Source organism: Ochotona princeps, chromosome 9, assembly GCF_030435755.1.
Source record: "Ochotona princeps isolate mOchPri1 chromosome 9, mOchPri1.hap1, whole genome shotgun sequence".
Taxonomy (NCBI): Eukaryota; Metazoa; Chordata; class Mammalia; order Lagomorpha; family Ochotonidae; genus Ochotona; species Ochotona princeps.
In genome coordinates this window covers 33,953,826-33,968,906 of record NC_080840.1, presented here as the reverse complement: position 1 = coordinate 33,968,906, position 15,081 = coordinate 33,953,826, and the positions used below count along the sequence as shown (strand labels likewise).

General features: G+C 52.5%; 1 protein-coding gene across 1 annotated transcript; it reads left to right on the top strand.

Moving 5' to 3' along the window:
• Positions 1 to 642: 642 nt before the first annotated feature.
• On the top strand, positions 643 to 3,478 carry KCNS2 (potassium voltage-gated channel modifier subfamily S member 2). The gene is made up of 2 exons (XM_004580627.2): positions 643 to 926; positions 1,638 to 3,478. The coding sequence occupies exon 2, from the start codon at positions 1,681 to 1,683 to the stop codon at positions 3,112 to 3,114; it is 1,434 nt and encodes a 477-aa protein (XP_004580684.1). The 5' UTR covers positions 643 to 926; positions 1,638 to 1,680; the 3' UTR covers positions 3,115 to 3,478.
• Positions 3,479 to 15,081: the final 11,603 nt, after the last annotated feature.

The following is a 15,081-nucleotide window of genomic DNA, read 5'->3' as shown; positions in this document are numbered from 1 at the left end:
ATTTTTTTTTTTTACCACTGCTGCACACACAGACACTGCACATCCCCACTCAGCTCCGGCTGTACACCTCACTCGCTCAAGGAGCTCCTTGTTCTCCACGGCCCACACAGCAGGTGCACACACCTCAAGCACACTCTCAGCTCCCAACAACCCCAAGCCTCAGGATCGCCCTGGTGGACTAAACTGGCCTCGACCTCAAACTTCCCGGTTGCCCAACAACCTCACCCCAAGGCTTAAGGAAACTTTTCTTCGGATGCCTAATAAAAGGAAACCTGGAGATTTGCCCCTGCCCTGCATTCCTAGCCGGATCCCTGCCAAGACGACGCGGGAAAAGATCGCTGGAGGCAGCCCTCGGGGCGGTGGAGATAACAGCTGTCACCGGGGGATGGGTGGCGAGTAGGGAAAGGTATTGGCCCCCTACCCAGCCAGGGCGCGAAGGGTCGCGGTGTCGCGCGGGACGAGGACGAAGAGAAGCGTGACGGCGGTGGCAGCATCTTGGATCCGGGCGGCCGCGCCCTGGCCAGAGACGCGCGGAGCTGTCCGTTCAGCACCAGCGTGCCGCGCCCCGGCTCAGGGCCCGCGCCCAGACGCACCGGCTGCTCTCCCACTCCGGTTCCGCGGGCGCCTGCAGCGTGGGCTCCCGGGTGAGGGGCGCGCGCGCATCTGGAGCAGGGGCTAGGCCTAGAGTCGGGGCCACGCAGCCACCTGTGAGCCTAGGGCAATTGCAGGCGGCTGCGGCGGCGTACCGGGCCCGAAAGCCAAGGAGAAGAGGCTCTGCCGACCCCGCCCGCATGCCCGCCGGGCGCACACACACTCGCACCCGCGCGCGCCCGCACCGCGCGGCGGCAGTGGCGGCCGCCACGATGCTCGCCAGCGGGTCGGGGAAGTTTCCCGCCTGCCTCGACCGCGGGCGCCGGTGCTCCCAGGTAAGCGCTCCCGGAACGCGTTAGGGCGAGCTGGGGCAGCTGGGCTTGGTGAGGCGCGGCGCACACGCGGCTCCGGGGCACGGCGCCAGGAGGGCGGGGGTGGGATGGGGGATCCCGGGTGGGAGGAGGAAGAGCTCCAGTGGTGGGGGGGTTGGACACTGGAGAGACGCAGAGCTGTTCCTTAATCCCCTCCCTTAGCCAGATTTGCTGACTGCAACGCTGAAATCCCCCTCCCCAAAGCTGAGCACCCCGCATTTTGGCCCAGCCCTGCTGGTGCTCCTCTCTGCTGCGGTCCCGCCTGTCTGCGGCGAGCGGGCGGGGGCGTCTCCTCCGCCTGCCCACGGGCAAGGTCAGCCTGCAGCCCCTCCTGGACTCCTGGGCTCCTGGGCTCCTGAGGCGCCAGCGGCGAACTCAGCCCGCGAAGGCTTTTGCCCAGGACCCCCAAGCGGTCGGGGACCGGGCTGGAGGCGCAGCCTTGCTGATTGCAACATATCCCCCATACCCTCCCTCTCCCTTCCTTGGGAGGCAACCCCCAGGGGATTCTGTCCCCAACCCCAGTGCCCTTCAATGACCGAGGACCACCCATGGAAACCTAGGCCCACAGAAGATGGGGCAGGGGAGACCGGGAAAGTGGGGTAGGGAACGGGGGTAGGCGAGCCTGGAGCCAGCAGCACCCTGCGCTCACGCCCGTGCGGTTCCTGCCGCCTCCAGGTGTAGCGCCCCCGCGCGGAGCGTGCGGCCGGGCGCGTGCAGCATGACCGGCCAGAGCCTGTGGGACGTGTCGGAGTCCAACGTCGAGGATGGAGAGGTGCGCGTCAACGTAGGCGGCTTCAAGCGGCGGCTGCGCTCGCACACACTGCTGCGCTTCCCGGAGACGCGCCTGGGCCGCCTGCTGCTGTGCCATTCCCGTGAGGCCATCCTGGAGCTGTGCGACGACTACGACGATGTGCAACGGGAGTTCTACTTCGACCGCAACCCGGAGCTGTTCCCCTACGTGTTGCACTTCTACCACACCGGCAAACTGCACGTCATGGCAGAGCTGTGCGTCTTCTCCTTCAGCCAGGAGATCGAGTACTGGGGCATCAACGAGTTCTTCATCGACTCCTGCTGCAGCTACAGCTACCACGGCCGCAAAGTGGAGCCCGAGCAGGAGCAGTGGGATGAGCAGAGTGACCAGGAGAGCACCACATCCTCCTTCGATGAGATCCTGGCCTTCTATAGTGACGCCTCCAAGTTCGACGGGCAGCCCCTGGGAAACTTGCGCAGGCGCCTGTGGCTGGCGCTAGACAACCCAGGCTACTCGGTCCTGAGCCGGATCTTCAGCGTCCTGTCCATCCTGGTAGTGCTAGGCTCCATCATCACCATGTGTCTCAACAGCCTGCCGGACTTCCAGATCCCCGACAGCCAGGGCCAGCCCGGGGAGGATCCCAGGTTCGAGACGGTGGAGCACTTTGGCATCGCCTGGTTCACATTCGAGCTGGTGGCCAGGTTTGCTGTAGCCCCTGACTTCCTCAAGTTCTTCAGGAACGCCCTCAACCTTATCGACCTCATGTCCATTGTCCCCTTCTATGTCACACTGGTGGTGAACCTGGTGGTGGAGAGTACCCCTACCCTGGCCAATTTGGGCAGGGTGGCCCAGGTGCTGAGGCTCATGCGCATCTTTCGTATCCTAAAGCTGGCCCGGCACTCCACCGGCCTCCGCTCCCTGGGCGCCACCTTGAAGTACAGCTACAAAGAAGTGGGGCTGCTCCTGCTGTACCTCTCCGTGGGCATTTCCATCTTCTCCGTGGTGGCCTACACCATCGAAAAGGAGGAGAACGAAGGCCTGGCCACCATCCCTGCCTGCTGGTGGTGGGCCACAGTCAGTATGACCACTGTGGGCTATGGGGATGTGGTGCCTGGGACCACGGCTGGAAAGTTGACCGCCTCTGCCTGCATCCTGGCGGGCATCCTCGTTGTGGTACTGCCCATCACCTTGATCTTCAACAAGTTTTCCCACTTCTATCGGCGCCAAAAGCAACTCGAGAGCGCCATGCGCAGCTGCGACTTTGGAGACGGAATGAAGGAGGTCCCCTCGGTCAACCTAAGGGACTACTATGCCCATAAGGTGAAATCGCTCATGGCAAGCCTGACCAACATGAGCAGGAGCTCGCCCAGCGAGCTGAGTTTGAATGATTCCCTACGTTAGATGGGAAGACCTTTCAATAAATGGCTGAGCTGTCCCTTGCGCCTCCGGCAGTAGTCCAGGCCCCTTAGGGCTATGGTGTAAGGAGGATTTCCGGCCCCAGGCGGGAAGAGACGGATGGGCAGTGTGCACCAGGTTGCTTTTTAGAGTATTTAAAACCTTTTTTTTTTTTTTTTGAGGGTGGTGTGTCTGACACCATGCCTTCACACTTCTCAGCAACACAACACTCACTGGTCTCTGTATTGTGGGCATAACCGCCACCCTTCTACCAGCTGAGTTTCCAGAATGCTGATTCTTCCTGTTTACCGTCTACACTATTCCAGTGCTCGTAGCTCAGTAGCGTCTGTAAGTTCTTTGTGCTGCTGTTGTTGAGATTGTCTTGTGAGATCTGTTTTAAAAGCCCCCAATGCGTGTGTCCAGTGGAAAGGCATCTATGATGAGGTCCGTAAGGGTGTCATAAGATTTTACACTCGGCTGTGACAAAAACCAAATCTGCATCCCTTGGCTCCCACCTCGTTCTGATACCAAAACAAAGCAAACACCAAGCGGAGCATACGGGGTAGCCGACACAAGGCTGTGGGTTGTTTTCATGGGCGATCTGTAGTTCTGTAGCTTGCATGGTGTGTAGAATGATGTACGCTGTTGCTCATCTTGTCCATGTTACTCAATTACAGCAAGGGTTGACAGTTTTCCTGTGAGCCTCGGTTAAGCATAAACCAAATCCTAGGAAATTTAAGGCTAAGCCGGGGCAAGGAGGAACCTTCTGTTCGTACGCCAGCCTCCAGCTTTCCTAAGGTGACTGAGAAACTTTGATTTCTGCCTGAAGTTCCCAGCCGAGGCTATTTGACCAAAGTTTTGTTGTGTCTTAGGTATTAGCATGTTTTTGAAATACTGGTTTCTGAGACATTTAGGAATGAGGTCCTTTTGTCTTGCTCAACTACGGTGAGGTTTACTGTTTCGTTGTCTTCTTGTTGTGAATGCTGTTAGGTCCTTAGCGAGGGCAGCAGCCCAAATACTTTTCCCACCTGCTCTAAAAGCTCATACACTGAGAACCCGTGGATCTCTAAGCAGAACTGGCTCAGTTCATTTTGCTTCTAGGATACAATGTGTACCTGACGCTGTGATTGTCCTGGAATTCCTGCAAACGCATAGAAACCTGTTGGCATGGATGTGCATGCTGGCATAGGAGTAATGGTTTGCTGCAAACAGAAGCACTGTGGTCCACACCCCTATTCCATGGCCCTCTGGCTAGGGAGGGAAGCTGGGGAGAGCAGGGATACAGGAAAGAGTAACAATGTCAAAAAATGGCTACTTAGTAAAAAGGTCGTAAATAATCTATACTACTTGACTATTGAAAAGACCTTTGAACTTCTAACTTTGTGTGGGAATGAGGCGGGATGCTGCCACTCCTCTGCCTCAGCTGAACAGCATATAGCCCAGTAAAGGGGGCTCGATGCTTCTCCGGTGGACAATTCTTTTCCATCCTCTTCTGGGAAATCTGCTGGTTTTCCAAGTAGCTTTTGTGATTGCTCAGTCTTTGGAAAGGGTGGGAGTTCAGGGATCTGAGTGAGGTATCAGGCAGGCTTTTGATCCAAGGCTCAGGCCTCCATGTTAGAGGACCATTTTGTATTTTAGTTGCTTGAGGATAATACATACCTCACAGGGGGAGTAGAGAACATCTTCTCAGAGGGCTTTGTACCTGTGGTTGCCATGGCTACTATAAGCGTGGGTGATTACTGGGTGAATGCACCAGGTCCCTCAGGCTCTACAGTCTCCAGTTCAAATCCTGCTATTCAGCGGGAGTCTCGTGGGTGCGTGGCTGCCACCTTCTCGTGCCTGATGTGTCCACATCTGTTTCTTGACGGCATCAGGGAAGGGGAAGAGGACTGTGAGGCCGTGCCTGAGTCAGAGGAGCCAGCTTTTCTATGTCCTATTTTGCACAGTGAGGGGGACACATGGAGGATGTTTCCTGGAAGACAGAGCATTTACAAAATCAGCCCCACATGTGCTGCAGGCAGGTGATGGCCCCAGCCCATGCGGGTTGCTCAATTGGCCAGGGCTGACCATTTCAGGTTGCTGACCAGGTAATCCATGGTCACTCACCGTGAAGCTTGTGCAGAGTAGAACAAGGAAGGGAAGGAGGTAGGACTCAGTTGCTCTTCTGAGTGTTTTTCTAAACCAACAGGTTTGCTACCAAAATAAGAGAGGTACCCTGATGGTTAGCTTTGGCAGACATGAGAGCTGGGAGACTTGACTTCTTTTTTGGCAATGACTTGCATTTATCTGGTGCCTTTCTTTGAGGGGGAATCCCCAAGTGCTTTAGAGACTGTCTTTTCAACACCTTCTTGTACATATAGGCAAGTCTATATCCTCAGATAAATTAGTACTTTATTCATCAAGATCTTTAGTCACTCCTGAGCAAGAGGAAGTCCCCGCAGCACTGAGCTGCCAAGACCCGAAGTTGAGAATTATATGGTTGGCTTGGGCAGTGGGCTTCATTGGCCCCAAACGTGGACACTCAACTGCATGGCTCGGGAAGAAATGGCCTTCCACACTGTTGCACCAAGGAGTGTGGCTTCCAGAGCTCTCTGTGGGGGATCTTTGACCTTGCCAGGTGACATCTGCCACAGCCCACTTTCCACTGCTGTGTTCTTGGAAGCTCCAAGCAGGAAGTGACAACTTTGGCCACCGGGCTGTGAGGCTGACCTGGGAGCTTTCTGAAAGGGGACACAGCCACACTGTGTGGACTCGGAAGCAGGATCACTCCCAACAGCTGCAGTAGGGACTCAGTGCCACCAGGACCAACGCGTGGACCAGGCTTTTGTCACAATCTGTGGGCGGAGCTTTGTGGAAGTGCCAAGTTGGGACATGACCCATGTCTACTGCATGATTGCCTACTGCTTGTAGTTCTGTGTTTCTCTGTGAAACCCCAAGCATCTTGGGTTTGTGACCGAGGGAGGGGCATGTTGTAATGCCCAGCTGATTTGTAGCTCATAAGATAATAATTGGCATTTGATATTTGGATGTGCTATTTCTACTTCTGTTACCACCGAAATAATTGAACTACCTGTTTATTCCTGCCTCATTTCAAGGAAAGAAAATTATTTGCTCTGGACTTTTGAATGGCTGACAATCTGTTCAGGCTGTGGAAGACTTTACTGGAAGTCTTAACTGGTATTGCTTGTATGTTTTAACAGCATGACTTGCTACAAAGTTGTAATTCTCATAATTGCGAACGCTGTATTTGACATGTCACTTTTAACAATCATTAACACAATACCGTGCAGGCCTTGAGGCAGGCTGGCCTGAAACGTTGTTTGCTGCAATTCAGCCTCATCCCTGGGCTTGGGAGGGTGAAGTGTCAGGACACTGAGCTCCAGATGTGCAGGTTACACAAAAAACAATGATCAGTGCCTCTCTAGGCCCTTCTGCTAGAGAGTGGCAGGTGCAACAATGGTGTCTGAAATTGGAGATCCGATTCCCTGGGGAAAACCTGAGCTTTGGGGCAGTTGTTGGAAAGGCAAACCGTTGTTGATTCTTTGAGAATGTCTAGAAGTGGGACCCCCTTTGTGCCAGGAAGTACTAGCCTGCTTTGTTGAAGGACTGGTTATGACTTCTTGGAGCCCTTGCAACAAGTCTCCTCCAACAACAAGTCTGCTCAGCAACTCTCGTGACCTGCAATGTCAGTCACACCCTGTCCCTGGGCCACTATGGGTCATTCCCTGGCAGTCAGCTGGGTCCTTGGCGACCAGAGCTGGAACCCACCTGGCTGCTTAGGCATGGGGACTGCTGGGGGCTGCCTGGAGTCAGCGCTTGACTCAGTCCAGACTAGGAGTGTGATGAACCGATCCAGGGGCCGCTGAGAGTCAACAGGAAGCACTAACTAGGTTCTGCCTGCTTTCTGCCTTCAGCTTCGTGCTCGTAGCCTCATCACCTGTCTTCTCAGAGCCCTCCCTGCAAAAATGAGATGGTTGAATTAAATAATCCTGAAAAGCCTGCCCCATTCTTCACCTCTGAGGAGAGGAGGAGCTCCCCCCACGTCCCTGCGTGTTCATTACAGCAGGGAGCAGAGCTGCACAAGCTTCATTTCTGGTGAAGCAGAGCAGAACGACTGTTTCCCAACCACCTCCTGTTTGGTGTGTTTGCTGTCCTCAGCAGTCAGCCAGCCCCGAGAGAGAGATGAGAGATGGTGGCTTCAAGGCCGATGGGACCAAGGAAACGTTCAGGCTGGTGTCTGCACCTAATGAATAGAGTTTGAAAATTGTCCTTGAGTGCCTCCTCTGAGTTTTAAATGACACCTAAGTCAAATTCCTGAAAGAGGCAGAAAGGGAAAACACATCAATCCCATTTGGTTTGAGGACCAGCTCTGCTGGGTTCTGTCTGGACCCCCGGGAGGTCTGCCAGCCCCTTTCCCCCAACTCAGGGCTCACAATTAGAGAGCCAGTGGGGTGTGCCAGTGTCCTCTCTTGGTACCCCCAAATTCACTGAGAAGACAAGGGACATGGCAAGCCACAGACCCTAAGTTCTGGTTGGGTGGTGTGACTGCCACCAGCAGGTGTATGGATTGGCTGTCTGGGGAGGTGTAGGAGCCAGGATGCCTCGCATCGTAAAAGGAAAAGCAAGTGTGTCCTCCTGAGGCCAGAACCCGAATATTGCATACACAGTCATTATTCTTCTTCCCTCTGTTCTTCATGGAACTTTTACTTTTCTACCCAAGGACCTGACATGTGTAGTAGGATCTAGAAAGCAGCGACCTTCTCCTCTTCCTGCGGCCTCCTTTGTCAGTACCACACCCTCCTGGTTACAGGTGCCTGTGCATGCCACCTCCTAGGGGCTGGCATGCTCAGAGAGGCAGAAATGCCCAGGTTGGGGGGGGTCTCCAAGACCTGGATGCAAGAAGGACTTGGAGTAGAGGAAGAAGAGAGGGCAGGCAGGCCTTGAAGCCTGGTAAATTCCTATGTGTGGGAAAGAAGGGGTGGGAAGAAGCCAGGGGGGAAATGAGACATTGAAAAGAAGTTGTAAGGTGGTAGATAACGGGAAAGGCAGAGAGGAAGGGAGGCAAAGAGAGCAGGCAGTGAATGAAGGCCATGATCCATGCAGTCATCTCAGGCCTGTGCTGAGTTTGCATTATTTCTCACCACATGGGATGCTCTCAGCCCATCAGTGACCGCTTGGGTTGCATCCACTCCCCACCTGTTCACCAGGAACCTGTCTTTCCCTTTGCCTTTTCTAAGAAACTTCTAGGCTGGGATGAGAAGGGCAGCGAGGCAAAAAGAGTAATGAATGCAAGGATGGGACTTGTGACTTGCCCAAAGGAAAACCCTGACATGTAGCCTGGATGGCAGGTGCTGAAGGGAGTCAGGGTGGCAAGAAGGAAAGATGGCAAGGGTAGACATTTCTTCCATGAACAGTCCCCTGCACAAGCATAGACGAAGAGGTAAAAGCTGCCAGCTTATGTGAGAAACATCTAGGTCAGCACAGCTAAAAACAAGAAGGTGCAGGAACAGGCCAGAGCAACACCATGCCAAGAATTTGCACATCATTCTTTTGTCTCTGGCGTGGGATGTCCTGACTCAATTCATAGTGTCAGGATGTGCTGCTGGCAGCACCTTGGAAGTGTAGGAGGAACCCGGAGGCTTATTTGAGTCACAGCCATAGTGCTGGCCAGATACAGAGGGCGGGGGTGGGGCAGAAAAGGCTAAATAGGTTGCCAATGAGTTGGACTGTCAGGTATCCACCAATGGCTGGATTGGGGCATGAGAGAGATGGGAGGTGGCAGCAGGATGACTTCTGAGATGGTAGCTGGGTGAATGGTGGTACCTCCAAGAGAGTCAGAGAATACACAGACCTTTCCTTGGGGTGAGCTGCGTTGCCATCAGATGAAGGTGTATAGGGTGTAGAGGGAGGCGTGAGACAGGAGTCATCCACTTGGGCATGAAAGTTGAAAGCATCTGTTGAAAGATGGCCTGGAGAAATAGGCAGAGGGCCAACAGAGGACTCGCAGACTGACAGTTGATCAACAACCCATAGGATGTCAGCCTGTTCTCTTTCTGGAGAGAGCCTTGGATGGGTCACCTCTATTAGTTGTCCCTGCTTGCTCCTCTGTCCATTTCCTTTCTTACCACCAGCATCTGGGAAGCTCCTTGATTGATGGTCACCAGTGTTTGCCCTTAGTCTTTCCTAGCTCCCAAGCCCTCCCAAACACGCTGACCCTGTAGATGAATCTCTTCAGTTCCTTGTACTCCCTTCTTCCTGTTTTTGGATATGTAAGTCACTGGCTCTGTCTCTCCCACCCACCTGTCACTCTGTTGGTCCTCTCTTCTCTGTCTGCTGCTTTGCATCACAGATTCCTCCATGCTTGTGGTCACAGCAGCCTGCCTCAATCTTCATCCAAGCCACAGCCTCAGCTGGAATGCAGATAATACCCCATGTCATCTGCCTGGGCCCCATCACCACTGAGCCCCCTGCTCATGTTTCTGAAGTGCATTTGGAAGGCACCTTCATCTAAAAAAGGACTGATGGCCTTCACTGCTCACCTGCTCCTCCTCCCTTCTCCATCTTTTATTTCTGTTAATGAAACCACATGGCCTGCAGCCATCTCTGGTTCTGCCACATTTGTTTACCCATCAACTCACCATGAAGTCATTTGCAGGCCACTGACTACTCACCAGCGACCCTATAAGATGGGAGGGACGTAAGTGGGAAAGGCACTGCCCAGTCATGAAGCAACACAGATTTTAGAGCCACTCCGGTGGGCAACAGCTTCATTTGGGGAACTTTCAACTATAGGGATTTCTTAGCTTTACCCACCTATAAAATGAGAGCCTTGCTGGGCTAGAGCTGGAGACATGCCATGACAAAACTCCCAGCCATCCTGATGCAATCATGGAGAAACCACCTCAGATGGTCCAGGGCTTCTGTTTCGGTCCACACAGCCTGCCACATTCCCACTCCAGCTGGGCCCCAGATTTTCTCGATGCTTCCTGCAAGGCATTACTGCACACCCGGCCAGTTGCATTCACCCTAGAGGCTCTCGTTACACTCCAGTCCTTGTTCAAGTTCATGCCTTGCTACTTCCCAACATCCAGACTCTCCTGCTCTAACCCATTTCTCTCCTCCAACCCCCAGGCCCATCTTACCCCCTGCCGTATTTCAGGTGCATTGGAGACTTCTTGACGACCTATGGCACCTGTTAAATACAATGATGACCAGGAAGGACAAGGTTGAAGTGATGAATCTGCACAGCCCATTTAAGACCCAAAGAAAGAGAAGGGCACTCAGTTAGGAAGAAGCTGCAAAGGGCAGTTTGTAGGAACCTAAGAGGCTTATGATGTAAGTCATGATAATTTACCCAGTGAGGATCCAGGGGGTATGAACGTGGATGAGTGGGCTTATCTCTCTTGCAAGGAGACACCCGAAAACACCTACAAGTGTGCCCACTTCCCTGCACCCCAGTCCCTAATCGCACTGGGATGCAGTCTGAACAGGCACACTGGATGCGGGGGTAGGGGAGGGATGTGGGAGGAACAGCATCGGGGTTCTCAGGAGGTTTTTTTCCACTCAAAACTCTTCGTCGCCTACATCTCTAGACACTTAAAGAATTCCGAGCTATTTTCAGACCTACTATGAAAAGAACCGAGGTGTTAGCAGTCAGACACCCATCTAACTGTTTCCTAAGAGGAGTGCTGGCATGGCTCACTTTTGATCTGTCAGCTTCCTATCGACTTTGCTGGAAAAGTTTTGTGGGAACTGACTCTGCAGGGAATAGCTGAATCACAAGTTCAAACCTGCTGCGTTCCAGATTAGCTGTTACAAAGGCTCTGCCACCTTCCTCACCACCACCAGGATGCGGTCCACTTTGGTTTTTGGAGAAGGCATAAGAGGAGGAGAGAGAAATTACCAGGCTCAGAACAAAGCAGGAGCTGGCATCTCCTGTGTGCCTGTCCTGCATTTGAAACTTGCAGACTGGGTTTGCACTGAGGCGCTAATGAGAGACCTGGGTGAGAACCAGTTACACTGTGGTCATCACAGTGACCACCCTGAAGAGCTGGGGACTTGCTGTTTGAGGCTTCAATGGAGGATGGTGGGGCTTTGTGCACAGTGTTGAAATCTATTGCTGGGTCCTTTTCCAAACTTAAAATGTGAGATCACTGATCATGCTATGGCTTTCCCATTTTTAAAACTCTCCGTGTGTGTGGTATTTTAAGGCCCCTCTTGTGCCAAAAGCAATTGAGCAATCCAGTGAAACTGAAACATCCTCCTAACCTTCACATTCACCCAAGGATTCCCCCCCATGGACAGGAATGTTTGAATGTGTGGCAGACTTTGTATCTCGCAAGGTGCTTCTGTGTCCTGGAACCTCTCTTGTGCTGATGTGTGAGGGAGGAGTCTGATGCTGGGAAATGGAAGGCACAGATGCTACCTCCTGTGAGAAAGAAACTGGAGAGCTGGTCCCTCGCTGCACACAGCAGCAGAAGAGCAACAGAGACCAAGCAGCATCAGCCTGGTGCCACTGTGTCGTTGGGTGCACAGCCATCAGCCAGCCTGCCCCCTGCAGCCCCCAGCAGCTTCATCTGGGTGCTGTTGAGTGACACAGAGCCTCACACAGCTGCCCCGCAGAGTGGGTTTGGAATGTCACAGTGGAAGTTCATGTGCATGTGTATGCATGCGCACATTGTCTACATAGGAGTATGTATATGTCTCTGTGTGTGTTTGTGTGGCAGGACTGCACACACATGTGTGTGTGTGTGCCTTGCATATGTAGGGTCCCTGTGCCTGAAAGTGTATACATCAGTGTGTGCCCAGGCAGTGTGTGTGAACCTAGGGGGTGGGGAGAAGGGTCAGTCCTCCACTTAGGGAGCAAGAGGTGGGACCAGCTGCCCTCCATAGAAGGGCTTGTTGGGCACTCTCCTGGTTTAGACTTCACGTTCTGCCACCCAGTACCTCTCCATTGTGTCTCTCAGCACCCACTGCTGTTTCTTCTTAGTTGTTGTTGTGCGTTGCTGGGGGATGTCGTCAGCCCTGCTAGCCAGGAAGCAATTTGGATTCAGGGACAAGGATGCCCAATGCCCAGAATGAGTCAAGCATCAAGGCATCCAGAATAAGGAGCCCTGTGACTGTGGCAGTGCTGGATACATCCCAGTGAGTCTGTGTGATCCACTGTACAGCTGAAGAGCGCCAGAAAGGGGTCTTGGTGCCACACGCTTGTCATACAAGGCCCCAACAGTGAGGTATGTTGATCTGCCAGGCACGTTTTTAAGTGGACTGGGAGTTGAATGAAGCTGGCCAAGCACTCCTGGAGGATCTGATTCTGGTATGAACCAGTTTGCAGGTGGGCTTACTAGCACTCAGCCACCTTCCCCTCTCCACCCATACACCAGAGACCAACAGAGAGTGCCTGCATGGTGGAAGACTTCAGGACGGAGGTCACCAGATGCGCCTGTGGCTGGGGTGACAGGTGTCGTCTTGTCCTGCAGAGAGTGACAGCTCTAACATTAATGGACGTATCTTTGCTGATCATCCTTCAGTCACCAAAACCCAAGACACACACTAGGGCCCTTCACTGAAAGGCTGGCAACATTCTCAGTGGTCTACAACAGGTTTGGCCTGCAGTGTGTGCTGGTGGCAACTCTTGAAGCTGGCAGCAGTGTGTGCTGCTGTGGAAACAGGACCCAGTGTGGGCGGTATCACAGCTGCCACACACCAGTTGTGAGATGTTGGGCACAGCCATGGGTCTTTGTGGCCTTCCAAGAGGAGCTGACATTGGAGCCAGGACTTCTGTGGATTCCAGGGATCCCAGCCCACAGACAGGACCAAGGACAGCTGCTGCCACTGTCTGGTCTGCCCCACCAGGCTAGTCCAGATCCTGGGGAGGAGGGGGCGAGGGGGAGAAGAAAGCTGAGACAGAGAGAAGAAGAGCAGGCTGCTGGCCAGGTGGGCAGCTGGGAAGGGTGTGAGGCCGGCATGGATGGTGGGGAGTGGGGCAGGAATCCAAACCACGGGGGAGAGGTCATGGTCAGGGTGACTTCAGCTCTAATGCCTAGGCTGGCAGTCTTAAGGCAAAAGGAGTTCATTTTGGTCTTTTGATTTTTCCAAGTTTAAATTGTGGTAAAATACATAGAGCATAAAATCTTGTATGTGAAGTGCACAGTTCAGTGGCATTCAGTGTAACCCTGTGCCCATGAATGGTAACTCCTTCTCCTTGGGCTGGCCCCAATCCACAGTCCATTTTATGACATATGCACATTTCCGGGGTTTGTTTGTTTACCATCACCCAACAAGTACTGCACAAAATACTAACATAGAAATCCGCTGAAGTTCTAGGTCAGACATATTCTATCTGACACTTGGCTCATAGCATCTTTTTGATGTTGATGATGATGATAATGTTCATAGCTAATACTGCCTAAACACTGTTCGGAGAACTCTACATACATTCAGGCATTTAATGTTCCAAACAACCTTATAAATCATGCTCTGTTATGGCTCCCAGTAGCAGATGAGCAGACTGAAGTCCTAGAAGGTTAAGTAATGTCACACACAATGTACCTTGGAGAAAGGGTCCCTGTGGCAAAGGTGACAGGCAGAGAGCAGCTGCTCAGGAATTGTGGGTTGCTTCATATCTTCTGTTGCTCTGTACTAGGTGTGGGGCCAACAGTCTATTTACCAAGACCAGCTTTTGTGCCCAGTAATGTGTTTTGTGGTCACATCATTTTAGCCTTTGCAGTAGTAAGAGGAGGGCAACACTTCAGATATGATTTTTAAATGTATTAATTTGTTGGTATGTAAGTGACAACTGAATGCACATTTCATAAAAAATAAAATCTTACAGGGAGAACTGAAAAGCCACATCATCGCTGCAACTTCAGTCTCTTCGCCCAAATAACTTTTATTATCGCCTGGATGTATATCCTTCCAGAACCTTCTATGGATTTATATGCGGATCTTCATACTTGGAGAATTGAAAAGTAGGTTTCATAGATTGGTACATCCTGAAAACGTCTTGATCTCACCCCTAGAGTCTTTATTCAACATCAGTTCACAAACATCCATCTCATTCTTTGGTACAGTTGTACTGGAGTTTATTTGCCCACTTCACTAGGATGGCCAGCTAACACTGTGGTTAGTATCTTCATGCAGGGTTTGGGTTTCTTGTCCAAGGACATCCAACCAGAAAGTAGCAGAGTTGGGCCAAAGTCACCAGCTACAACCACTACACTATGAAAACTCAACAATAACTGGCCACACTCAGTTGTTCAACCCACATTTAGTGAACATCTATCTATTCTGTCGTGTACCAGGCACTGGGGAGTGTCCTCCTTAAAAGTCCCTCTTGTCTTGGTATCCAGCACTACCTCAGGCCTCCTTGCTTGCTATTGGATTTGTTGGCCGTTCCTCTCTCTCTCTCCCTACCTCCTGTCAGTTTATCCTTGGCCCCTCCCCTCCCTTCTTCACTTGGCACAGTTTCTGTGGTTTTTTGTCCACTCCTTTAGCTGAGCATACAAATCTCCACTTCCAGCTCTCTCTCACCTCTCTCATCGAGCTCCACACTTATGTACCCACTAACTACCCCTAGGGGTGTCTCATCATCATCTAAAATTCAACATGGCCAAACCTGGAACTCATTATCCTACTCCTGGACCCCCGTTCAACACTATTAAAATGTGTCCCTGATTCAGGGGCGAGGCTTAGCAGAACTCTCTTTGCCTTCCTACACTGTTTTATCCCCTGCATCCATTTAGTCCATAAGCCCCACTGCTGCTATCCCCTAAATAGCCCTTGAAGACACCCTTATCTCCCCATTGCCACTGCCATTGTGGTAGTTGAGACTTTCAGCCTCCTGCTCTCAGTCAGGACAAAACTCTTCTGTTTTTCACGCCCCCGGCTTCCCAAACACCATAGCCTCTTCCATTGGCTCTGAATTCAGTGCTCTGAAGTTACAACTCCATTTCCTGTAGAGAAGGCATGGAC

What these genes read in the sequence shown, in the direction of transcription:
- KCNS2 (XM_004580627.2), top strand. Translation starts at nt 1,681, where the DNA reads ATGACCGGCCAGAGCCTGTGGGACGTGTCGGAGTCCAACGTCGAGGAT.